The sequence below is a fragment of the Podarcis melisellensis genome (genome assembly GCF_964234715.1).
Source record: "Podarcis melisellensis genome assembly, chromosome: 7".
In the NCBI taxonomy this organism is placed as follows: Eukaryota; Metazoa; Chordata; class Lepidosauria; order Squamata; family Lacertidae; genus Podarcis; species Podarcis melisellensis.
Genome location: NC_138539.1, coordinates 1,854,847 through 1,881,644, shown reverse-complemented (window position 1 = coordinate 1,881,644; position 26,798 = coordinate 1,854,847). Strand labels below are relative to the sequence as shown.

Here is a 26,798-nt window from a genome sequence, read left to right as displayed (position 1 = left end):
CCAAGCACTTACGGCCCCAAGACAGCACCAGGGAGAGCCCGCCGGGCAAGAAAATCAGAGCCCACTATAAGAATATAATAACAACCAGCTGGCTCAGGCCAGCAGTCCATCTAGCGCAGCAACCTGTTCTCACAGTGACCAACAAGATCCCCTTATGGGAAACCCACAAGCAAGATTCAAGCACAAGAGTGCTCTCCCCTCCTTCTGTGGTTCCCAGAAACGGGTATAAAATCATGCCTGCCCAGTGATTTGAACCCTGGGCCCTCAGTGTGCTGCTCTCCCAGCTGAGCTACCCGTGGGGCTGCAGAAGCAGCTTCCCTTAAGCAGCCTTCTTCCAAGGAAAACTCTTAATACAGGCTCTCTGGTTCCACAGCTCCTTTGCCCAGACTCCCCCCCCCCACGCCCCCAACGCCTGCACACTGCAGCCCCAGCTCCCCACACCCCACTCACCGGAGATCCTGTCATTTTTGGTCGAGGTCTAGAAGAGAAGCAAAGGAACACCGTCAGTCCTGCAGCATCAATGCAGGCGCACTGCACCAGCTGCACAGTCTGGCTGAGGAGGCCAGCGCCTCCCTTCTCTCGGGGGCAGCGTGCCAAGGCATTCCTCAAAGCTGCATTAATGCTCCAGAGAGAAAGCAAAGAATGGCAAATCTGGGCATCACCTGTGCATTGCTTTCCCTTCCAGCCCCAGAACTGTACATCCCTAGGATGCAGCCCAGAACCATAACCGCACCAACCCAAATCATTCCCTGGCTCTCAGACTGTGCCAGGTCTCTCCAAACCAACTCCCCTGTTGAGGCTACCCAGGACCACCATCTGGCACGGGAAAAGCAGAGGGGCAGGATGCGGGGTTTGTGCAGCTTTGTAAATTGGCCCACAAAAGTTAATAGCCTGCAAAAAAGGGGGGGGGGAAGCTCCATTGTTCACCCTGCAGTCTCCGCTGCATTTCTACACTTGGTGCAGAGGATGGTTTGAACGCTCCGCACATCTGCCAGCCCACACACAAGTCTATGAATTCGCCTGCATGTAGTTTCTTGTTGCTTTAGGTGACGAGGTGGGTGCTTAACAACAAGGCTGTGTTTGTGATAGAGATTGGAAGCGGGGAAGGAGGGACGGCCACTTCCAGTCCTTACAGGCACTTTCCATCCTAACGCAGTTCAGCGAGAGCTGCGAGGCCACATCCGTGCTTGGGTTGGGTGGGGGTAGAAATCAGTTTTCAGGGATGCCAGTAAGGGGAAGTTGCCTCATCCAAGTTCAGCACTGAACAGGAGAAATTCTGCGGGGCATATGCCCTTGGGAAGCTGGAGGTAAAACTCAGCCCCGAACTAAGGGGTGCGAAACCTCTGGCCCACAGGGTAAAACTCAGCCCCGAACTAAGGGGTGCGAAACCTCTGGCCCACAGGCCAATCTTGGCCTGTCGGGGGGTTCCAAGCCTACCTGACAATCAATTTCCTCCTAACCATGCCTACCTGACAATCAGCTAATGTCCCTGAGCGGGGGTGGGGGTGAAAAAACCCTAATGGGGCGGCATCCTGCTCAAGCCTGGCTCTCCAACACTGCTGGGCCAGGCCTCTCTCCATTTGTCAAGACCACTTGTCTGAGGCAGGGTCAGTCCAGAGGAGGGCAACCAAAATGGTCCAAGGCCTGGAAACGATGCCTTATGAGGAACGGCTAAGGGAGCTGGGCATGTTTAGCCTGGAGAAGAGGAGGTTAAGGGGTGATATGATAGCCATGTTCAAATATATAAAAGGATGTCACATAGAGGAGGGAGAAAGGTTGTTTTCTGCTGCTCCAGAGAAGCGGACACGGAGCAATGGATCCAAACTACAAGAAAGAAGATTCCACCTAAACATGAGGAAGAACTTCCTGACAGTAAGAGCTGTTTGACAGTGGAATTTGCTGCCAAGGAGTGTGGTGGAGTCTCCTTCTTTGGAGGTCTTTAAGCAGAGGCTTGACAACCATATGTCAGGAGTGCTCGGATGGTGTTTCCTGCTTGGCAGGGGGTTAGACTTGATGGCCCTTGTGGTCTCTTCCAGCTCTATGATTCTATGATTCAGGTGCTCCACAATTTTACACTGTGGGAAAGAACTCTTTTGTTGTTGCCCAACCCACGGCCTTTTGTTTTCAGGAGATGCACACCCACCACAAAAGTGAAAGGCCATGGTTCCCTTCCTCCTGGATCCCTCCAACATACATCACCCCCAAGCAGGCGGTCCACCGTACCTCAGAGTCATGGTTGAGCCTGTACACGTACAGCTGAGAGGTCCCTGCCACCACCAAGTTGCGCTCGGCGTTGGAGAAGAAGTTACAGTACATGGAAAACTCCAGCCCAGTGGGAGGGTGCGCCTGCTTGTACACGGCATACATCTCCGCAGACTCCCTGCAGAAAGGCACAGCTCAGTGTGGGGAAAGCGGCCGACAGGCCAGGACACAAGCCCACAGCAGGACCTGGCCCTGAGAGGTGTCAGCCTATCTGCCAACTAGCTGTAGCCAAAGGAGGGGACTCTGCTGCTATGTTACCTGCAATAGATAGCTGCACTGGCCCCCTGTGGAGTACAGGATCAGGTTTAAGGTGCTGGTTTTAACCTTTAAAACCCTATACGGCCTAGGACCCTCGTACCTACCTCGTACCTGGTTTAGGGTCTTCAAACAAAAACATCTTGGAGGTCCTGGGCCACAGGGAGGTTAGGTTGGCCTAAACCAGAGCCAGGGCCTTTTCAGCCTTGGCCCCAATCCCGTGGAGCGCTCTGTCACAAGAGACTAGGACCCTGCGGGACTTGACATCTTTCCGCAGGGCCTGCGAGATGGAGCTGTTCCACTGGGCCTTTGGCCAGGGCACAGTCTGACCCCCTCCTTCGGTAATCCTCACACAACTCTAGCCCAATGGTTGCCATCAATTAGATTTTGAATTGATTTTAGAAGGAATTGATTTTAAAATGCTGTGTTACTTTTATTGTTATTAGCTGGTCTGAGCCCAGCTTCGGCTGGGGAGGGCGGGATATAAATAATTTATTATTATTATTATTATTATTATTATTATTATTATTATTATTATTATTATTATATCACAACTTGTGACCAGTTTATCTACAAGATCACCTTACCCCATATGGGCCCAATCAACTACTTCAACCTGAGCAACTGGCACTATTACAGCTGCCACATAATACTCCTTCCACATTTGCAAGTAATCGACCTTTTAGGGCTGTAGCACATACACTTTGGAACTCCCTGCCAATTGACATCAGGCAGGCGCCTTCCATGTAATCTTTAAAGTGCTTGCTAAAAACATTTTAATTCAGACAAGCCTACTCAGACATGTAGAAGAACACCGGTGTGTGTTTTAATCTGTTTTTAGTTTATTGCTGATTTTACCTTCTGAATGTTTCAAACAGTTGTTTTTAAAGGTAATTTTCTTGTTTTTTTCTCTTAGCAAACCACTGAGGATTTTTAAAACAACAACAATCAAGCAGTGTATGGATTTTATGAAATAAAATGAAGATGGGAGATGAAGGTCCTTCAAGGCACCCAGAGTCCCGGACCTCAACTGGATGCCAAAGATGGCCAATGTGGTGCTCTCCAGATACCGCTGGACTCCAACTCCCATTAGCCCCAGCCAATGTGGCAAAAGGTCAGGGATGGTGGGAGTTGGAGTACAGTAACATCTGGAGGGGGTCACATGAGCTACTCCCAGGAGACACTTCCCTCACCCTGATATCCACACATTGGGCCTGATTGACAGCTGTCTTTGGAGTAGCGCTATATTTATCTGAACTGACAGATAAGCTTAAAGCAATATGGCTAGCACAACTAATCCCTCACAGATATGGCCCAGCAGTGTATTGCAGGGATGGGAAACCTGTGGCACTCCAACTGCAACTTCCATCATCCCAAACCATTGTCCCTGATAGCTGGGGCTGATGAGAGCTGGGGTCCAACAACACCTGAGAGACCACCAATCCTCTGAAGAGACCAGAATAAAATATATGGGGGGGGAGAGAAGCATTTCTGGGTAACACAGGCAACTCTGATCTTTGATCCACCCAAGATTTCTCCCTGGTACCGGTTTGAATTAATCAAATAACACTTTTTGTTTGACAGTTAGTTTTAGTTATTTAATTTTTCAGTTTTATCATTGTGCATTTTCCTCCCCCCCCTCTCTTCTTATTTCCTTTATATAATATACATCTATTCCAGATTTCTTGACAATTTGATTTATGTATACTGTAATAATGATCTTAAGTCTAGAAATATCTAACATAAGATTAGTTTGTTTTTTGTTGTAATGGTTGTTTAATAAAATATTTTGTAAAAATCATATACAGTGGTACCTCTGGATGCGAATGGGATCCGTTCCAGAGCCCCATTTGCATCCTGAAGCGAACACAACCCACGTCTCTGTGGGTCACAATTCGCCAGTTCCGTGCATGCGTGTGACGTCATTTTGAGCGTCTGCACAAGCGGCGAAACCCAGAAGTAACACGCTCCGTTACTTCCGGGTCGCCGCAAAGCGCAACTCGAAAATGCACAACCTGAAGCTACTTCTACCCGAGGTATGACACTGTGTGTGTATAGATATATATATATATATGATATATATTTGATATATATGATACATATTTAATTTTTAAAAAAATTAAATCATATACGATCGAGATATGTGTATGAAATATTTGATATGTTTGTTTAGTAGTTTAGTCGTGTTTGACTCTTCGTGATCCCATGGACAAGAGCATGCCAGGCACTCCTGTCTTCCACTATATTTATTTATATATATATATATATATATATATATATATATATATATATATATGCAGGTTTTGGTGTCCTCGGGTGTCTTCCCGTGTAAAAGTTGGGGTGTCTAGGCGACGTTTCGACGAGGTCTCACTCGTCATCTTCAGGCTGGTGCTTTCGGCTTCTTGTTACTGGAACAGAGCAGGATCTCAGTGTTTGAGTTCCTATAAATACTGTTGAGGGGGTGTGGTGTATAGCCTCCAATGTTCTGGGCAGAGAGGAAGTTCCCAGGCTAGTGTGCCTTTTCTTCTTTTGTTCCTTAATTACTTGAGGGATATCCTGAGTGATTTCTTGAGTGATATCCTGAGTACCACTTAGGTGGGTCATTAGGTGTGGATTAGTTGCTAAAGTCTTTGTGTCTTGACCTCTTGAACTTTGTGAAGAGTTTTTCTGAGAAGATGGCTGTACTGCACTTAGTTGTGCTCTGGCTTGGCTTCGTGTATAGGGGCGAGCTGTGGTTTTGTGGCCTGTGTCAGCCAGATCTGTGTAGGGATTGCAGGGGGGTGCAGCATCCGGAGGTGCCACCATGGTTTGGCTACTGGATGGTGTCTGTAATTTATCTGTGGAGAGGGTCTGGGTTTGGGTCTGGTGTGGTTGATTGGTGATGGCGTTCTGTGTGCCTCTGTGTGCCATCACCAATCAACCACACCAGACCCAAACCCAGACCCTCTCCACAGATAAATTACAGACACCATCCAGTAGCCAAACCATGGTGGCACCTCCGGATGCTGCACCATATATAGATAAATAGATAGACAGTGATGTATGGAAGCAAGAGCTGGACCATCAAGAAGGCTGATTGCTGAAGAATGGATGCTTTTGAATTCTGGTGCTGGAGGAGACTCTTGAGAGTCCCATGGACTGCAAGAAGATCAAACCTCTCCATTCTGAAGGAAATCAGCCCTGAGTGCTCACTGGAAGGACAGATCCTGAAGCTGAGGCTCCAAGACTTTGGCCACCTCATGAGAAGAGAAGACTCCCTGGAAAGGACCCTGATGCTGGGAAAGATGGAGGGCACAAGGAGAAGGGGACGACAGAGGACGAGATGGTGGGACAGTGTTCTCGAAGCTACCAGCATGAGTTTGACCAAACTGCGGGAGGCAGTAGAAGACAGGAGGGCCTGGCGTGCGCTGGTCCAGGGGGTCACAAAGAGGCGTACACGACTAAACAACAGCAACATGTGATATATATTTAATAAAATATTTTTAAAAATCATATATATATGATATATCAGATAGATACCGTAGATATGTGTGTGTGTATGTGTGTGTGTGTGTATATATATATATATATATATATATATATATATATATATATATATGAGAGACATATATTTGATATACAGTGGTACATCGGGTTAAATACTTAATTCGTTCTGGAGGTCCGTTCTTAACCTGAGACTGTTCTTAACCTGAAGCACCACTTTAGCTAATGGGGCCTCCTGCTACCGCCGGAGCATGATTTCTGTTCTCAACCTAAAGCAAAGTTCTTAACCCGAGGTACTATTTCTGGGTTAGCGGAGTCTGTAACCTGAAGCGTCTGTAACCCGAGGTACCACTATACATACACACACACACATATATATATATATACATACATATATATGTGTGTGTGTGTATATAGAGAGAGATCATATGTATATATGGCATATGTTTGATATACATAGTATATGACATATATTGAGGGGGGAGGGAGGGCAGAGCCCTGAGGCCTTGCTCTGGCGAGGGGCCCCGTTCAGTGGAGCCGCTCCTGCAGGGGCCCAAGGCCGCCCTCACGGGCCACCCCCCCCCCGGGGCTCCTCGGAGGGCCGCTTTCCCGGGACGGACCGGCTCCCCTTCCCCCTCCTCTCCCCCTTCCCCAGCGGCCTCGCCGTCAGCGTCTCCCGCCCCCCCCCCTCCCGCCATCCCGGGGCCCCGGCCTTACCTCCCCCGCCCTCAACTCCCCCTCAGCCGGCGGGGTGCGCGGGCATCACCGGTCCGGGAGGAAACCGCTCCCGCCGGAACCTTCGGCGCAGCCGCGAGGGCGGGAGGCGGAACCGGACTCCTGATTGGCGGGGAGGGGAATGAGCGGCAAGCCGGAGGTCCAGTGGCAAGTGCCTCGTCGAGCGGGACGTAGCGATAGAGCTGGGAAAGGATAGAGTTGCCGCGCGGGGTTGAACTTGTGAGGCAGGCAGAGGGGTTTGGGGGGCAAATGGAAGAAGTCTTGTCCTGGGTGGGATGTGGGGAGGGAGGAGGGGGAAAAGGGAAAGAAAGAAGCAAAGGGGGGAGTTGAGAGGGAGAAGAGAGAGTGCAGAAGCAGAGAAGAAAGGGGGTAAATACATAAAGGGCGATGATTATTATTATAACATTATTATTATTATTATTAATGTTACATTATTATTACATTATTATTATTATTATAAATATTTAAGATCTCATATATATGAGATTTTACTTTCTTGGGCTTCATGATCACTGCAGATGGTGACAGCAGTCACGAAATTAAGAGACGCCTGCTCCTTGGGAGAAAGGCGATGGCAAACCTAGACAGCATCTTAAAAAGCAGAGACATCACCTTGCCAACAAAGGTCCGTATAGTGAAAGCTCTGGTTTTCCCAGTAGTGATGTATGGAAGCGAGAGCTGGACCATCAAGAAGGCTGATTGCCGAAGAATGGATGCTTTTGAATTCTGGTGCTGGAGGAGACTCTTGAGAGTCCCATGGATTGCAAGAAGATCAAACCTCTCCATTCTGAAGGAAATCAGCCCTCTCAGGTGTGTGCCAGGGCCATTCTAAGAGAACAAGGGAGGTGTTCATAGTGAGTTCTGGCACCTCTTATTCTGTAAAGGTAGCACTGGATATAAGGGACAATCCTGTATCATACAGGGCAAGTGGCAACCCTAGCAGGGCCTTCGCTGCAGTGGCTCCCAAATTGTGCAACTCCCTCCCCACAGAAGTGTGCCTGGCACTGTATAACTTACAGTAGAAGGGACGTGGGTGGCCCTGTGGTCCAAACCACAGAGCCTCTTGAGCTTGCAGATTGTAAGGTCGGCGGTTCGAATCCCCACGATGGGATGAGATCCCATTGCTCTGTCCCAGCTCCTGCCAACCTAGCAGTTCGAAAGCACACCAGTTCAAGTAGATAAATAGATACTGCTGCAGCCAGAAGGTAAACGGCGTTTCCGTGTGCTGTGCCACTCATCATGGTGTACTTTTGTGCCAGAAGTGGTTTAGTCATGCTGGCCACATGACCCGGAAAGCTGTCTGCAGACAAACGCCAGCCTAAAACTGCACCCTGGACTTAACCGTCCAGTGGTCCTTTACCTTTGGCCTATCTCTCAACATCGAAAAAACTAAAGTGCTGCACCAACAGGTACAAAACAACCCCTCTGCAGCGCCACAAATCCAACTCAATGGTGTAACATTGATAAATGCCAATCACGTCTCCTACCTGGGCAGTTATCTTTCCACAAGGGCCAACATTGATGCTGAGTGCGGCTTTCTCCCGATTGAAATGCAGAGTGTTTGAGGACCAGGACATTTGTAGGGGAACCAAAATGCTTGTTTACAAAGCTTTTGTACTACCAACCTTACTGTATGCTTGTGAAACATGGACCACTTATAAACGTCATCTCCAACTCCTCAAAAAATTCAATCAACGGTGTTTCCGAAAAATTTTACACATCACTTGGGAAGTGTAAGTAATGTGAAATAGCAAACTAATGCCAGTGTACTGGAAGAAGCAAAGATCACCAGTGTCGAAGCAGTGACTCTTCAACATCAACTTCATGTTGTGCGGATGCCTGATTATCGTCTTCCAAAGCAACTGCTCTATTCGGAACTTAAAAATGGAAAGCGCAATGCTGGTCGTCAACAAAAGAGGTTCAAAGACTGTCTCAAGGCAAATCTTTAAAAATGTAGTATAAACACCAATAATTGGGAAACACTGGCCTGCAAGCGCTCCAGTTGGAGAACAGCCTTTGCCAAAGGTGTCATGGGCTTTGAAGACACTCGAACTCAGGACGCAAGGGAGAAATGTGCGAAGAGGAAGGCACGCTTGGCAAATCCACAGCGTGATCAACTCCTGCCCGGGAACCAATGTCCCCACTGTGGAAGGACATGTGGATCCAGAATTGGCCTCCACAGTCACTTACGGACTCATTGTTTTAAACCGTGTTTATGGAAGACAATCTTACTCGGCTACAAGGGATCGCCAAAGAAGAAGAATGCGGAAGGGATTGCCCCGAATGAGGTGTATGTATTTAGGACCCGCTTTATGGTTGTAAGTTGTTATAAATTGTTTTCAATACAGTCGTACCTCATGTTACATCCGCTTCATGTTATGTTCTTTCAGGTTACGTCCCGCGGCGACCCGGAAGTGCCGGAAAAGGTTACTTCCGGGTTTCGTCGCTCGCGCATGTGCAGAAGCGCAAAATGTCACGCACATGCACAGAAGTGGCGAATCGCAACCTGCGCATGTGCAGATGCACTGCTGCGGGTTGCGCTCTTTTCATGTTGTGAACGGGCCTCCAGAATGGATCCCGTTTGCAACCAGAGGTACCACTGTATTGTGTTTTAATGCTGTAACCTGGCCTGGGACCTTAGGGTGAAGGGCAGGGGAACAAACAAATTGTGATTTGATGACAATGGCATGTACACACCCCTTGCAGTTGGAAATGAGTTGTGTGTCTCCCGTTTTACCCTATAGGCTTGGGGTCCATCATAAATATCTGCCCAGAGGCTACTCCTCTCCTGGGACCCTCCCCTCCGCAGCCGCAAGCTCTTTCCCTGATCCAAACGTGCATTGCAAGGCAAGGAATGAGAAACGCTTAAAACCCACAGACTTTTATTTACCATTGACAAGAGAGGAAACATTAGATTCCACACAAAGGAGATACATTGGTCACTCATCTGTCTACCGCAGCCTGCGTGACGGTTGCAGTGCCCAGGGTCAGGCCCGAGAGATCCCTACATCTGGATTCTGGACAGCACCTTATGGATCTGGGGGCAGAAAGACGGCACGGCTCCCAGATAAAACTCTTCGGAAAGAATATGATGTTGAGAAGGAGAAAACGGAGGGTTTGGCTGGGCTTCTTCGCTGGACTCTAGGCACCAAATGTGATTAATACTAAAAGGAAAGGGAGTTCATGATGGCTGGGAGTTTGTTAAGAGGGAGGTAGTAAAAGCACAACTTCAGGCAATACCAATGAGACGGAAACATGGAAGGTGCCTAAAGAAGTCAGGGTGGCTATCTAAAGAACTTTTAACTGAGTTAAGATTAAAAAAGGATGCGTACAAAAAATGGAAAAGGGGGGAAACCACCAAAGAGGAATTCAAACAAATAGCCAGCACGTGTAGACACAAAGTCAGAAAAGCTAAAGCACAGAATGAACTCAGGCTTGCTAGAGAGGTTAAAAGCAACAAAAAAGGCTTTTATGGGTATGTTCATAGCAAAAGGAAGAACAAAGAAACCATGGGGTCACTCAGAGGAGAAGATGGTGAAATGCAAACAGGGGACACAGAAAGGGCTGAACTCCTCAATGCCTTCTTTGCCTCAGTCTTCTCCGATAAAGAAAACAATGCCCGACCTGAAGAATTTGGAGCAAATGATTCAGCAGAGGAAACACAGCCCAGAATAACTAAGGAGATAGTACAAGAATACTTGGCTAGTCTAGATGTATTCAAGTCTCCAGGGCCAGATGAACTGCATCCAAGAGTATTAAAAGAACTGGCAGATGTGATCTCAGAACCACTGGCAGTCATCTTTGAGAATTCCTGGAGAACAGGCGAAGTCCCGGCAGACTGGAGGAGGGCAAATGTTGTCCCTATTTTCAAAAAGGGAAAGAGAGGACCCAAATAATTACCGCCCAGTCAGTCTGACATCAATACCAGGGAAGATTCTGGAGCAGATCATTAAGCAAACAGTCTGTGAGCACCTAGAAAGGAATGCTGTGATCACCAATAGTCAGCATGGATTTCTGAAAAATAAGTCATGTCAGACGAACCTGATCTCGTTTTTTGACAGAATTACAAGCCTGGTAGATGAAGGGAACGCAGTGGATGTAGCCTACCTTGATTTCAGCAAGGCATTTGACAAGGTGCCCCATGATATTCTTGTAAAGAAGCTGGTAAAATGCGGTCTTGACTATGCTACCACTCAGTGGATTTGTAACTGGCTGACTGACCGAACCCAAAGGGTGCTCATCAATGGTTCCTCTTCATCCTGGAGAAGAGTGACTAGTGGGGTGCCACAGGGTTCTGTCTTGGGCCCGGTCTTATTCAACATCTTTATCAACGACTTGGATGATGGACTCAAGGGCACCCTGATCAAATTTGCAGATGATACCAAACTGGGAGGGGTGGTTAACACCCCAGAGGACAGGATCACACTTCAAAACGACCTTGACAGATTAGAGAACTGGGCCAAAACAAACAAGATGAATTTTAACAGGGAGAAATGTAAAGTATTGCACTTGGGCAAAAAAAATGAGAGGCACAAATACAAGATGAGTGACACCTGGCTTGAGAGCAGTACATGTGAAAAGGATCTAGGAGTCTTGGTTGACCACAAACCTGACATGAGCCAACAGTGTGACGCGGCAGCTAAAAAAGCCAATGCAATTCTGGGCTGCATCAATAGGAGTATAGCATCTAGATCAAGGGAAGTAATAGTGCCACTGTATTCTGCTCTGGTCAGACCTCACCTGGAGTACTGTGTCCAGTTCTGGGCACCACAGTTCAAGAAGGACACTGACAAACTGGAACGTGTCCAGAGGAGGGCAACCAAAATGGTCCAAGGCCTGGAAACGATGCCTTATGAGGAACGGCTAAGGGAGCTGGGCATGTTTAGCCTGGAGAAGAGGAGGTTAAGGGGTGATATGATAGCCATGTTCAAATATATAAAAGGATGTCACATAGAGGAGGGAGAAAGGTTGTTTTCTGCTGCTCCAGAGAAGTGGACACGGAGCAATGGGTCCAAACTACAAGAAAGAAGATTCCACCTAAACATTAGGAAGAACTTCCTGACAGTAAGAGCTGTTCGACAGTGGAATTTGCTGCCCAGGAGTGTGGTGGAGTCTCCTTCTTTGGAGGTCTTTAAGCAGATGCTTGAAAACCATATGTCAGGATGCTCTGATGGTGTTTCCTGCTTGGCAGGGGGTTGGACTCAATGGTCCTTGTGGTCTCTTCCAACTCTATGATTCTATGATAAAGGACCAGAGTGCATGTGTGGAGTCCTTGCCACTGAATTATCTACAGGCCAACCTCAGACATATTGGAAGGGGGAGAGGCAGGTCTTCCAATCAAAAGGCGCATCTTCTGGCTCGATTTGAGATCCAGCAGCACCTCTCTTTCGAAACCCAGCAGATGAGTTTTCGAAGGAAGGCGAGAAAGGGACGACGCTTTCCTTCACCCCAAGGGCAAGCGGTTGGGCCGGCTCCTCAGATGTGAGATAGAAATTGAGCCATAGAACGATTGCGGAATTCGGCAGCAAGAATATTACTGGCACAAAAATGGAAGCAAGAAGAATTACTGACGAAAGAAGAATGGCAAATGAAATTAATGGACTATGCAGAATTAGATAAATTAACAGGAAGGATTTGAAACCTGCGGGATCAGAGATTCTTAGAAGACTGGAGTAAATACTTGAACTATTTGAAGAGCAATTGTAATAAAAAGATTACGCTAGTAGGACTGCAATAAGTTCTGTAAGGAGGATGATGTGAAATATTGCAAGGAAGACTATGAAGAGAATTATTAGTTAATGATAATTAAAAGTAAAAGAGAAACTAAGAAATGCAGAACAAGTGATAAAGAACGGAAAATCTTCAGAGGTTGTTGACGGAAGTCTAAAATATTGTATAAGATGTTATGTTAAATGACTGTTGGAAATGATATATTAAAAAAATATTAAAAATGTATATATATATATAGAGAGAGAGAGAGAGAACGATTGCGGAATTCAGTGGTGGACTTGAGTAATATGGCACCTGTCAGGATTCAGGGAATCAGCTCCCCCCCCCCCATGGCAGTAGATAAGCAGAACAAAGGAAAAGGAGTCTTCTTATCAGTTAGAAACTTTAATAATCACAGCGAGAGAACAAAAAACCCATCTCCTAGAAATGGAGGTGCTCCCAATTAAGAATCCCACCCCCTTACGTCTTTATTAATCCACATCACTGCTACATCTTGTAATCTGAGCCTGTCCCCTCTGTGCTTTGTGTGTTTTCTGTTTTGCCGCTTTCTCAGCTCTTCTTGACCTTGGGGAGAGCAGAGGAATGCTTTCCATAGACACTGAATCTGTTAACCCTCTCTCTCCCAATGTTTCTTCTCCTAGCTGTTCCCCATCCAGTATTTCCCAGCTTCTGCCTTCTGAACTATGTCCCTCTACAAACCACGGTTCCAAATCTATACTGTCATCCTTCTCTTGGGAAGATTAAGGGTCTGGAGCAGGGGGGTGGACTTACTTTCTCCTCAGTGCAGCCCTCCTCAGCAAGGTCCCCGACAACACCCTGTGCGAGGCCAACATTTGACATCCCAGCCCTCTCACTGCCTTCCCAAAGGTGGGTAAGGAGCTGCCAGACTTTGGAAAGCTGGGAAAGCACTAACTAGGCTTTTGGAAGGCGGCGGAAGGACTCTAAGACACTGTCAGAGCCCCATCAGTGGCGTAGCGTGGGTTGTCAGCACCCGGGGCAAGGCAAGTAATTTGCGCCCCCTAACCCGTGGATTTGCGCCCCTAACCTGTGGATTTGCGCCCCCTAACCCGTGGATTTGCGCCCCTAACCCCCAGATGTTGCGCCCGGTGCGGCCGGCCCCCCTGCACCCCCCACGCTACGCCACTGAGCCCCATGCATCCTTCTCAAAGCCCAGCACCTCGGCTCAGCGCCCAGTGCGAGTGCCCCACAAGCATAGCCCTAAATCCATCCCTGCAGAATTATTACACCTGACTTTGCTAAGCTGGAGCTGCTCCAGCTGTGCCGGACTACAATTCCCATCAGGTGCAGTCAGGTTGTGTCCTGCCCAGAGGGCTGTCTTAATATAAGTCATGCTAGTCTTTTCTGGGTCCCAAGCAGAGAAGCATCTTCCTTTTGTGGCCTCGCCAGCTAAGATGCTTTTAACAGGACACACCAGGGACGAACCCCTGGTCTCTCACTCCTGAACTAGCAGCCTTCCTCCCCTTGATTTACCCAGCTAGGACTAGCTTTTGGCTTCTGAATTGGTCCCTTATTATTCACACCAGCGGTCAGACCAGTTGGGCACTGGCCCCAGAGACTCAGAAGGCCCCCTTCACTGGCCCAACGACCATTCTCTTGCCCAGCTTTGGGGGGCATTATGTTTCAAGTAAAGATTGTAGATGGGGACCAAGCCTAGCTGGAATTCCGCTATCGGCCCACCATCTAGACTCAGGTTGTGTAGACAGGTAAATAAACCATATATCATAGAGACGCCACAGTCTCTGCTGTGCCCAATTTCAAAATGAAGACCAGGCCCTGGGTCAAGCACGCCTGCAACCCCTGAAACGCGCACCGTTGGGAGATTGGGGTGGCAGGTCAAAATGCAATAAATAAGAGAAGAGGGAGAGGGGAGCTGTTGCATGGGCATCGTTCAAGGCCATGCTGTGGGCATGGGTGGCAAAGAAAGTCCCCAGTCTTTGATTTTGAGGATTATGACAGTCGGGCCTTTGTCCGCCCACTCTCTAGTCTCTGGCGAAGGACAGCCCGGACCTCGCCATGCCGGCAGGCAAACGACAGGTGCCCGGCTGCGCTCAAAGTGTGATTCTGTCCTCAAAGATGGAAAGCAACAGCAGGATGCCCCAGCCAGCCAGGAGTCCCACGTTTTGAAGGGCAAAGAGGAGCCACGGGCGCTTATCTTTCACGTTCATCAGGGCCGGGAGCTGCGAACCAGAGCAGAGAGGGGAGATTAGCAAGCACCACACAATGGGTCCCACAACCCCAGTCTCCTTGTGCCCCCAATTTCAGTCTAATTCTTTAACCCACCGCTTTCCCATCCCTTCCCTTCCTTGTCCCACTCCTCCAAAATTTGCCCACAGAACTAATTCATGCCCGCCATTTATTGTTTGTGTACATCAGAGACAGTGTGGTGCAATGGTTAGGGCATCATACTAGGACCCAGGAGACCAAGGTTTGAATCCATGCTCGGCCATCACAAAGCTCCCTGGGCCAGCCACTGCCTCTCAGCCTAACCTACCTCACAGGGCTGTTGCTGTGGGGATTAATTAAGATGGGAGGGAGAACTGTGTGCGATACTGTGCACTCCTTGGAAGAGAAGGTGAGATATAAACGAGGCAGAGGGCCTTCTCGGCGGTGGTGCCCGCCCTGTGGAATGCCCTGCCACCAGATGTCAAGGAAATAAACAACTATCTGGCTTTTAGAAGACATCCAAAGGCAGCCCTGTTTAGGGAAGCTTTTAATGTTTGATGTTTTATGGTGTTTTTAATGCCCTGTTGGAAGCTGCCCAGAGTGGCTGGGGAGGCCCAGCCAGATGGGTGGGGTATAAGTAATAAATTGTTTTTAGGGACGATACCGCTTCATTGTATACTCATGAGTTCTAGCACCCACTTTACCCACACCGTTCAGGGGTGCTGACTTGCCCTCAGGATCGTGGGTGCCCGCCGCCACAACGCGGATGTGTGACGGCACACGCGCTACATGAATGAATGAGCGCAATCGAATGAAACAATCGTTGAGACGGCTAGAGCGCCGGTGGCGGATAACTCATTCTGAATCTGACCGGACACGGGTTAGAGCTCAACGTCGAGCCTACCAAGTGGCGATAGCGACGGCGAAGAAGACTTTCTTCACCGCCTCTATTGCATCTGCAGAAAACAGCAGCAGGAGACTCTTTCAGGTGGTTCACAATTTAGCGGAACCACCTGTAACATCGGGGCCCAGTACGGGCCACATGTTCTCCTGCAATGATTTTGCAAATTTTTTTGCAGATAAAATCGCTCAGATTCGGGAAGAAGTAGACTCCACCGTGGGAGCAGGGCCGGGGCAGGAGAGTGCTAGAGTCCTGTCTGGTCAAGTTGTGTGGGATCAATTTCAATCTGTTACCTCCGAGGATGTGGACAGGCTGCTTGGACGAGTGAAGCCAACCACCTGTCTCCTGGATCCTTGCCCATCCTGGCTTATAAAAGCTAGCCGGGAAGGACTGGGCGATGGGCTTCGTGGGGTGGTGAATGCTTCCCTCCGTGAGGGAGCCTTCCCAGACCCGCTGAAAGAGGCGGTTATCAAACCGCTTCTTAAAAAAACATCTTTAGATGCGGCCACGATGGCCAATTATCGCCCAGTCTCAAACCTTCCATTCTTGGGCAAGGTGATTGAGCGAGTGGTTGCTGAACAACTCCAGGCACGCCTGGAAGAAGCGGACCATTTGGATCCCTTCCAGTCGGGATTCAGGCCTCATCATGGGACTGAAACTGCCTTGGTCGCACTGGTTGATGATCTCCGGCGGGCTAGGGACAAAGGTGAGAGCTGTTTCCTAGTTCTGCTGGATCTCTCAGCGGCGTTTGATACCATCGACCATGACATCCTTCTGGACCGTCTTGAGGGGCTGGGAGCGGGGGGCACTGTCATACAGTGGTTCCGCTCCTTCCTCCTGGGCCGTGTTCAGAAAGTGGTGGTGGGGGATGAGTGTTCAGACCCCTGGCCGCTCACTTGTGGGGTGCCTCAGGGTTCTGTCCTCTCCCCCATGCTTTTCAACATCTACATGCAGCCGCTGGGAGGGATCATCAGGAGGTTTGGGCTGGGTGTTCATCAGTATGCAGATGATACCCAGCTCTACCTCTCTTTTAAATCAGAACCAGTGAAGGCGGTAAAGGTCCTGTGTGAGTGTCTGGAAGCGGTTGGAGGATGGATGGCGGCTAACAGATTGAGGTTGAATCCTGACAAGACAGAAGTACTGTTTTTGGGGGACAGGAGGCGGGCAGGTGTGGAGGATTCCCTGGTCCTGAATGGGGTAACTGTGCCCCTGAAGGACCAGGTGCGCAGCCTGGGAGTCATTTTGGACTCACAGCTGTCCATGGAGGCACAGGTCAAATCTGTATCCAGGGCAGCTGTTTACCAGCTCCATCTGGTACGTAGGCTGAGACCCTATCTGCCTGCGGACTGTCTTGCCAGAGTGGTACATGCTCTGGTTATCTCCCGCTTGGACTACTGCAATGCGCTCTACGTGGGGCTACCTTTGAAGGTGACCCGGAAACTACAACTAATCCAGAATGCGGCAGCTAGACTGGTGACTGGGGGCGGCCGCCGAGACCATATAACACCGGTCTTGAAAGACCTACATTGGCTCCCAGTACGTTTCCGAGCACAATTCAAAGTGTTGGTGCTGACCTTTAAAGCCCTAAATGGCCTCGGTCCAGTATATCTGAAGGAGCGTCTCCTCCCCCATCGTTCTGCCCGGACACTGAGGTCCAGCTCCGAGGGCCTTCTGGCGGTTCCCTCCCTGCGAGAGGCCAAGTTGCAGGGAACCAGGCAGAGGGCCTTCTCGGTGGTGGCGCCCGCCCTGTGGAATGCCCTCCCACCGGATGTCAAGGCGATGGACAACTACCTGACATTCAGAAGACATCTGAAGGCAGCCCTGTTCAGGGAAGTTTTTAATATGTGACATTTTAGTGTATTTTTCATTTCTGTTGGAAGCCGCCCAGAGTGGCTGGGGAAACCCAGCCAGATGGGCGGGGTACAAATAATAAATTATTATTATTATTATTATTATTATGCGGGCACGTGGAAGGTGACTTGGTGACATTGACCTTGTGGGTACTGGGACCCCAAAATTATATTCTTGTGGGTGCCCAAGCACCCATGGCCTCCTGGAGTTGGCTTATATGACACCATTTGTAATCTTATACACTTTTCTCATTTCCCAACTTACACGTGTTTTCCCTAAACTAGTAAAGGTAAAGGTACCCTGACCATTAGGTCCAGTCGTGGCCGACTCTGGGATTGCGGCGCTCATCTCGCTTTACTGGCCGAGGGAGCTGGCGTACAGCTTCCAGGTCATGTGGCCAGCATAACTAAGCCACTTCTGGCGAACCAGAGCAGCGCCCAGAAACGCCATTTATCTTCCTGCCAGAGTGGTACCTATTTATCTACTTGCACTTTGACGTGCTTTCAAACTGCTAGGTTGGCAGGAGCAGGGACTGAGCAATGGGAGCTCACCCCGTCGAGGGAATTCCAACCGCCGACCTTCTGATTGGCAAGCCCAAGAGGCTCTGTGGTATAATAATAATAAGGTGGGAGAATGGTAAGAAAAGAACAACTGCCAGGGGTGTAACTCTCCCTACTTACCATATCACACAGGGCCACGTAGAGGAAGAGGCCAGTGGCCACGGTGAAAATCCAGGCCTCGAATTCTTCTCCCGTGGACACAGAAAGCGCGATGTAGAGGCCCACGAAGGCTGTGAGGGCGCTGAGAAAGTTGAGCAGCAAGGCCCACTTGACGCTCAGCCCGGCATGGAGCAGTGCGGCAAAGTCCCCTGCAAAGGCGGGAGGAAGATGGTCAGCCATTCGTTAGCTGAGATTCTTGCACTGCAGGAGGAGGGACTAGATGATGTCGGGGTTCCCCTCTACGTCTATAATTCCATGATTCTCCTAGGAGCGTCGGCAGACGGTCAGGTATCACGCAGCCCGAAAGGGACACCCCGTCCCTATTATTTGGGGGTGGAGGGGAAGCACCTGCCTTCAGATCCCTGCTCGGAAGCCGCCCAGGATCTACCTGCTAGGCAACACTGCCATGAGCTTGCCAAGAAAAAAGCACACCAAGAACTCTGGCCAGTATAAATTTCAGTAGTGGGAGTGGTCCCTACTCGCAAACCAATAATCAATTGTAACAAAAACTAATCCATTCAAAAGGATGTATTCTGACAAGGATTACAAACTCAAATTGAGATTATAAACTGAAACAGAGATTACAAACTCAAACTCATAAGGATATGCATGACACAATAATTTATAATTTATGACTGTTTTATAATTTATTATAATTTAGAATTTAAAGGTACTTTCATGTAATATTTGATGAAGGTGAATACATCGAAACAGGGCCCTGTCCTGGTTTCTGATCCATAACTGACTTCTGACTTCTGCTCAATGATTGAAACTAAGACCTTCACATTGAATCTGACTACAGTGGTACCTTGGGTTAAGTACTTAATTCGTTCCAGAGGTCCATACTTAACCTGAAACTGTTCTTAACCTGAAGCACCACTTTACCTAATGGGGCCTCCTGCTACCGCCGCGCTGCCAGAGCCAGATTTCTGTTCTTATCCTGAAGCAAAGTTCTTAACCTGAAGCACTATTTCTGGGTTAGCGGAGTCTGTAACTTGAAGCGTATGTAACCTGAAGCGTATGTAACCCGAGGTACCACTGTATGGACTAACATGAATTTATCTCTACTCATAAACTCTTATCTCTAATTCTGTAACGAATTATTGTGTTATCCATAGCCTTATGAGTTTGAGTTTGTAATCTTTGTTTGAGTTTATAATCTCTATTTGAGTTTCTAATCCTTGTCAGAATACATACTTTTGAATGGATTCGTTTTTGTTACAATTGACTATTGATTTGCGAGTAGGGACTACTCCCACTACTGAAACTTATACAGTGGTACCTCGGGTTACATACGCTTCAGGTTACATATGCTTCAGGTTATATACGCTTCAGGTTACAGACTCCGCTAATGCAGAAATAGTGCTTCAGGTTAAGAACTTTGCTTCAGGATGAGAACAGAAATTGTGCTCCGGCGGCGCGGCGACAGTGGGAGGCCCCATTAGCCAAAGTGGTGCTTCAGGTTAAGAACAGTTTCAAGTTAAGTACGGACCTCTGGAACGAATTAAGTACTTAACCTGAGGTTGTATTGGCCAGAGTTCTTGGTGTGCTTTTTTCTTGGTATATTTAATAACAAGAACTCCTACTTATTAATCAGGAGCTTGCAGCAGCCCACTCTGAGCGCTTGTCCCGTCGAACGGAAAAGCAAAATTGCGGCGTTGTTTTGCCACCATGCAGCATATCCCGACTCAGCCTTCCCCATCCTGGTGCCCCTCAGATGCTGCGGTTCCCATGAGCCACAGGCCGGCATAGCCATAAGGCACCAAGGCTGATGGGAGTCATAGCACAATATACCGTATTTTTCGCTCTATAGGACGCACTTTTTCCCCTCCAAAAATGAAGGGGAAATGTGTGTGCGTCCTATGGAGCGAATGCAGGCTCCTTGGCTTCAGCAACAGCAACACGAAGCCTCCAAAGCACTGACCCCTCTCGTTCTCCAGGCTTCAGGGATAGCTGCCTGAAGCCTTTGGAGCGCAGCGGGAACTCGCGCTCCGCTCCGAAGGCTTCGGGTTCCTTTTGCTGAAGCCGGGAGAGCAAGACTTAGGAGTGCAGCGGGAACTCGTGCTGCACTCCAAAGGCTTCGCAACCTTGCCGCCGCTCCCGGACCTGTTTTGGGGGCTGGGGTCGGGGGAAGCTCAGGCTTCCTGCGCCCCAGCCCCGCGGCTAAAACCAGCTGGAGAGGTTGCGCGCGGCTAAAGAGGAAGCCAAGACAGCCAGCGGGGTGGATCCCGCTCACTGTCTTGGCTCCTTTGCTCTTTGGGGCTTGGGGCAGGGAAAAAAGATTTTTTTTCTTGATCCCCCCCCTAAAAACTAGGTGCACCCTATGTTCCGGTGCGCCTTATGGAGCAAAAAATACGGTATATGCAGGGTGCCAGGATGGGAATGATTGAGCACCCTGAACTCACAATGGCCAAGCAGATGCCCCAACATGAAACCAGTGAGCAGGATTCAAACACAAGAGCCCTCTCCCCCCCCCCTTGGGGTCCCAGCAACTGGGATTCAGAATTCATCCAAGTTGGCGGCCATCCCCGCCTCCTGTGGCGGGGAGTTCCACATTTTAACAATGTGCTGTGTGGAGAAGGATTTCCTTTTTGTCTGCCCGCCGGCTTCCTCCAGCGCATAAAATTAAATAAATCCCAACCCTGCCTTCAGTGCCATGCAATGCCCAGCCCCTCCTCCCTCCTCACCGAGCTCGTGGGGCAGTTCGTGGCACAAGACGGCCAGCGAGGTGGCCAGACCCGTCTTCCAAGAAGAGGAGAAGGCGGCGCCAACGGCCAGTCCGTCGGCGAAGTTGTGGATGGCGTCTCCAATGGTGATCATGTACGGAAGCATCCTCAGCTCTGCGGAAGGAGCAAATGGGAAACATCAGAACCTCATAATAATAATGATAATGATGATAATAATAATAATAATAATTTGTTCTGGGCCTCCCCAGCCCAGTACAAATAATAATTTATTATTTGTACAGGGGTACCTCGGATTAAGTACTTAATTCGTTCCGGAGGTCCGTACTTAACCTGAAACTGTTCTTAACCTGAAGCACCACGTTAGCTAATGGGGCCTCTTGCTGCTGCCGCGCCGCCGGAGCCCGATTTCTGTTCTTATCCTGAAGCAAAGTTCTAAACCTGAAGCACTATTTCTGGGTTAGTGGAGTCTTGTAACCTGAAGCGTATGTAACCCGAGGTACCACTGTATTTGGCTGGGCCTCCCCAGTCACTCTGGGCGGCTTCCAACAAAGATTAAAAATACATTAAAATGCCACACATTAAAAACTTCCCTGAACAGGGCTGCCTTCAGATGTCTTCTGAATGTCAGGTAGTTGTTTATTTCCTTAATATCTGGTGGGAGGGCGTTCCACAGGGCAGGTGCCACCACCAAGAAGGCCCTCTGCCTGGTTCCCTGTAACCTCACTTCTCACAGTAAGGGAACTGCCAGAAGGCCCTCAGCGCTGGACCTCAGCATCCGGGCAGAACGATGGGGGTGGAGATCCTCCTTCAGGTATACTGGGAAGTAGAAGAACTTCTTGGAAGAGGCCAGTGGCCCCATCTAAGTCCAGCATCCTGTCCTCCCAGATAGATAGACAGATAGACTGTCTCTGCACTTGGAGGTTCTACAAGAACATAGGAGCCTTGCTGCTGGCTCAGAACAATGGCTCACCTAGTCCAACAACCTGACCTCATAGCAGGACCTGAGCACAACAGTATTTTCCAATGGTTGTTCCCCATTATCTGGTACTCAGAGATAGACTGCCCCTGGGTGTGGAGGTTCTGCTGTGACAACAGACCTCCGTAATAGACCTGTTCTGACAGCGGCCAAACAGATGCCCCATCTGGGGAACCTGGAAGCAGGATTCATGCGCAAGAGCCTTCCAGTGGTTTCAAGCAGCTGGGATTCAGAAGCGTTATTCTGACAAACGGAAGCACTATGCTCCATCAAAAGCATTATGCTCCACGCATTTGCCTAAATCAGCCAGCTAGCCTCGGCCCAATAGACCTGAAGGAGCGTCTCTACCCCCATCGTTCAGCCCAGGCACTGAGGTCCAGCTCCGAGAGCCTTCAGGCGGTTCTATCATTGCGAGAAGTGAGGTTACAGGGAACCAGACAGAGGGCCTTCTCGGTAATGGCACCCGCCCTGTGGATCGCCCTCCCTTCAGATGTGAAGGAAATAAGTAGCTATCCTATCTTTAAAAGACATCTGAAGGCAGCCCTGTTCAGGGAAGTTTTTAATATTTAACACTGCATTGTTTTTAATACTTGATTGGGAGCTGCCCAGAGTGGCTGGGGAAACTCAGCCAGATGGGCGGGGTATAAATAATAATTTTTTTAAAATAATAATAATAATAATAATAATAATAATAATTAATGCTTATTTCCCTTAAATTGATTTCTGAACTTTGAATTTCATTGTTATTCATGTTTTTATACTGTATTTTATGCTGCTTTTACAATTGTTTGAAATTTGTTGTTAGCCGCCCTGAGCCCGGTTTTTGAACCGGGAAGGGCGGGGTATAAATAAAAAAAATAATATTATTAATTTATTATTATTATAATTCCCTCCCGGAGCTGTCCAAGTCGGTGGCCCTCCCTGCCTCCTGCGGGTTCCTTTCATGTGTCCTCACAGGACGCACAAAGAGCAGTGTGTGCGAAACACAAGCCCTGAAACCCTTTGCATTTTTCCTTCCCAGCTGGCAGCCTTCAGCCCTGCGCCCTGCTGGAGGCGACATGTGCCAGAGGCGGCCTCTGGGAAGCAGGCAGAGAGCAATTCTACTTGAGCTGTCAATGACCCTTCCCAAGCCGCCCTCCCTCCATGCTGGGGGATTCAGCCCGTAACACAATGCGCCGTTTGTTCTGAAAACGAGAGGGAACTGTGGCAGGAGTGGCCCAGTGGCCTAATGGATAAGGCATCAGCCTCCGGAGCTGGGGATTGTGGGTTCAAGTCCCACCTGGGTCGGCTAGCTAGCTTCTTTTGTTTTAAAAAGAATTCTTTTTCCCCTCCGAAAGGATGCGGACAGGAAACCTCGGATACCAGAAATTAGAAGGAGGGTTACATAAAGATGGGAAGTTCTGAGTGCCAATTCAGACAACTTCTTGGCTCGAGGGGAACCAAAGGTGTGTCCGGGAAGCGGGTTTCCAGGTTTAGACATATGATTTGGGCCCATAGCTGTCAACTTTTCCCTTTTCTTGCGAGGAATCCTATTCGGAATAAGGGAATTTCCCTTAAAAAAAAGGGAAACGTTGACAGCTATGTCAGAAAGTTGACAGCTATGACAGAAAGTGGCTGACAATCTCGGACAGCCTTCCTCATCCTGGTACCCTCCAGATGTTTTGGACGGCATCTGAAAGGAGTTGTGGTCCAAAACATCTGGAAGGCACCAGGTGGGGGGAGACTAATTTAGGACACAAAGGAGACTTGCTTGAAAATAACAAATGCAGACAACTGCTGGAGATGTGGAAGTAAAAATGCAAACTTGGTACATATGTTGATTAACTGCCCGATGATAAGATTATTTTGGTGCGAGGTGAGGATATATATAGCAAGAGTAATAAAAAAAAAAGTTATTAAGGGGTTTGAATTTAATTCTAAATAACATACCGGAAACGTGGGAGATTACAAGGGGTAAAAACAAAATGGATGTACTGTGCCATATTAGAAGCAAAAAAACTTGTTTTGATGAATTGGAAGAGCCGCAAAAAGATCCCATTGAGCACAAGGATTGACAATATGGACAGACTAGTTACATACAAGCGAATTGCATATCAACGCAAATTAAGAATGGATAAATATGAAGAAATCTGGAAAGAATACTTAAGCGATAAGGCGGAAAGTGGTGGGAAGTAGGGGGGAAAGAGAGAGGTGGGGAAATATTGTTAAAAAGGTGTAGTTATAGGTATATCAGTACTCAAATCTGAATTGTTAAATTGTGTTATTAGTGTTATTGTGGTTTTTGTTGTATGTGTTTTTTGTGGTTGCTGTTTGTGTTGAAAAAGTGATTAAATAAATTTAAATAAATAAATAAAAACAACACAATTAAAAAAAGGCCTGGTACCCTCCAGATGTTTTGGACGGCATCTGACAGGAGTTGTGATCCAAAACATCTGGAAGGCGCCAGGTTGGGGGAGACTAATTTAGGAGACAAAGGAGATTTGCTTGAGTTGCAGAGTGATGGCGTTTCCAGCCCTCAAGACCGGCTTCATCAAAAACGCAGGATACGATCCCCAGGAGATCTCACTGAAGGAAAACTCATATAAACCCTACAGACTCTTGGAGTCGGGTATCGTTTTAGGGTCAAGATTCCACTTTGCAGATGTTCATTTTGCTGCTCTTGGTATCAGTTCCCTGCGCCTTGATTTTTAGATCTTCTTATGACATGCGGGGATTGTTTGATTTCGCCGTGCCCAATCTGACGCATCGCTTAGGACTGCTTTGGTTACAGTTTTGTACTTGCGCAAATATTTCTGTGTCCGTAAGCTGTCTTGAGCGTGGTTTTAACTAGGGAAAAGTGACATACAAGTGAACGATTGTGAAAATAACAGGAAGATTTAAAGGAAATGACTCTCAAAAGCGGAAGAGATATGAGATGATCAGAGCCTCATCCGAACTTGGGAAGTCCCAACAACAACAAAATTATAATATGGCAGAATATTTGGACTATTTGATATGTATATGTATAATTTGGAATATTTAATGTGATTGGATTGTTAAAATGGAAAACTTAATAAAAATGATTTAAAACAAACAAACAAGTGAACGATTGTGATCATGGTTTTGCTCTGAGCTGGTCTTTTGTTTCATTATTACAACGGTTCCCTGTTTTTATAATTGTATTTCTGGTTGTTATAACCTGCCCTGGTGCATGGAAATGTTAGAAATCACAATTGTTTGATCAAAGCAGCTTCTTGATGTTATGTTGTGAGCCGTCCTGAGATTTACGGGTATAGGGCCGTATACAAATTTAATAAATAAGAATAAGAATAAATGGTGGACATGTCAAGGAGAATCCCATCTGGTTGCTGGACAGGATATTGGTGGGGCTCACCTCGACTGAGGGTCTCTTTCTTCCGCATCTTGCTGAAATCTGCCTCCTCAGCAGTCACCTATTAAGAAAGAACAGGCAGGTAGAAAAAGGGAATGTGAGACAGGCACAGCCTGTGCTCCACTTTGGGGCCACGCAAAAAAGGCCCTGCTTTTCTGAGGCTCAGTCCCTGGCTTCTGTTCATTTTCTGAGCCCTCCATTTTATTAGTACAGTGGTACCTCCGGTTGTGAACGGGATCTGTTCCGGAGCCCCGTTCGCGACCTGAGCAGAACGCAACCCGCGTCTGCGCATGTGCGGGTCACGATTCGCCGCTTCTGCGCATGTGCATGGCATCATTTTGCGCGTCTGTGCATGCATGAGCGGTGAAACCCGGAAGTAACCCTTTCTGGTACTTCTGGGTCGCTGCGGGACGCAATCTGAAAAGGCTCAACCTGAAGCAAACGCAACACTAGGTACGACTGTAGTAGCATTAATTAAATTTAAAGAGTCACCTACATACGAAAGCGCTGGGCAGGTCATAGAATCGTAGAATTGCAAAGCTGGAAGGGACCCCAAGGGCCATTGCGTCCAACCCTGAGGAATCTCAGCTAAATATTCTCTGATAGATGGCCATCCAACCTCTGCTTAAACACCTGCAATGAATCATAGAACTGGATACCAATGGTCATCTAGTCCAACCCCTTGCAGTGCAGAAACCAAAGCCTGATCTAGACAATTTTGCTCCCCCTTGGAACTCAGCAAGGAGTTTGGGGATGAAGCTCAGAACTGATTGGCGCCCCCTGCTGTTGGGCTCCCTGCCGCCTGTCCTACCAATGGCTGCCAGGCACCAGACAAGAGGCATTTCTGCACAGCCAGGTTTCAACATAATAAGCAGGTGCTTCCCTCAAAACAGAAGAGGCTTGTGGTGTAATGGTTAGAGTGTTGGACCATAGACCTGGGAGACCAGGGTTCAAAGCCCCACTAAGCCAGTTGCTGTCCCTCATCCCAACCCACCTCACAGAGTTGTTGTGAGGGGGGAAATGGGCAGGGGAGAGACCATGTACAACATTTTGAGCTCCTTGGGTGGACAGGTGGAATATGAATGTGAGAAATTCTGCATCAGAGGGGGCTGGACTAGATGAGCCTTGGGGTCCCTTCTGTGATAATAAATTTAAATTAAATTAAAAGATGAGTAACACAGTTCCACATCCTCGCCTCCCCAAATAAATCATAACATTTTCAAAAAGTTGGTGTGGTTCCCCCCAGGTTGTTTTTTTAAAAAAGCATACATTAAAGAAGCAAACCTTGGGGGAAAGACTTCTCTCCTATTTTGGAAACAGAACAACAGAGCGATCGTACTCTCAAGCTGATTTTAGAGGACAAAATCACTACCCATTTTTGCTTTAGACTTTGGGTCACTGTTGCTTGTTTTTCCAATCAATCTTTATTACGGTCCAGAGACCCAACAAATCGTTACAAAGCAATGCACAATTTAGACAGCCTACCTCCAGGTTAAACAAGCATTTTGTTCAGACTTAAAGATAGGGATTGTTGGTTCTTGCAACCACCGATAAAAACTTCGCCACTGCTAATGTTCTAGCGTTTGTTTGGACTTCCAATAGGAACCTGACATAGTGAGCCTCTGATTTTCCCGGGAAAGTAATA

At 48.1% G+C, this 26,798-nt stretch overlaps 2 protein-coding genes across 2 annotated transcripts in view; both read right to left on the bottom strand.

Annotated features, from left to right (window-relative positions):
- CPSF1 (cleavage and polyadenylation specific factor 1) overlaps positions 1-6,811 on the bottom strand; it is a 41,703-nt gene extending 34,892 nt beyond the window's left edge. The window contains exons 1-3 of the mRNA XM_081918649.1: positions 6,718-6,811; positions 2,224-2,380; positions 451-478 (exon numbers count right to left, since the gene is read on the bottom strand). Of these exons, the coding sequence (XP_081774775.1) occupies positions 451-478; positions 2,224-2,367 (172 nt within the window). The 5' untranslated portion in view covers positions 2,368-2,380; positions 6,718-6,811. The remainder of the gene's footprint in view (positions 1-450; positions 479-2,223; positions 2,381-6,717) is intronic.
- A 6,546-nt stretch (positions 6,812-13,357) lies between these two features.
- Positions 13,358-26,798, bottom strand: part of SLC39A4 (solute carrier family 39 member 4) — a 40,153-nt gene continuing 26,712 nt past the window's right edge. The window contains exons 9-13 of the mRNA XM_081918787.1: positions 25,157-25,214; positions 20,808-20,960; positions 18,082-18,269; positions 13,605-14,663; positions 13,358-13,414 (exon numbers count right to left, since the gene is read on the bottom strand). Of these exons, the coding sequence (XP_081774913.1) occupies positions 14,535-14,663; positions 18,082-18,269; positions 20,808-20,960; positions 25,157-25,214 (528 nt within the window). The 3' untranslated portion in view covers positions 13,358-13,414; positions 13,605-14,534. The remainder of the gene's footprint in view (positions 13,415-13,604; positions 14,664-18,081; positions 18,270-20,807; positions 20,961-25,156; positions 25,215-26,798) is intronic.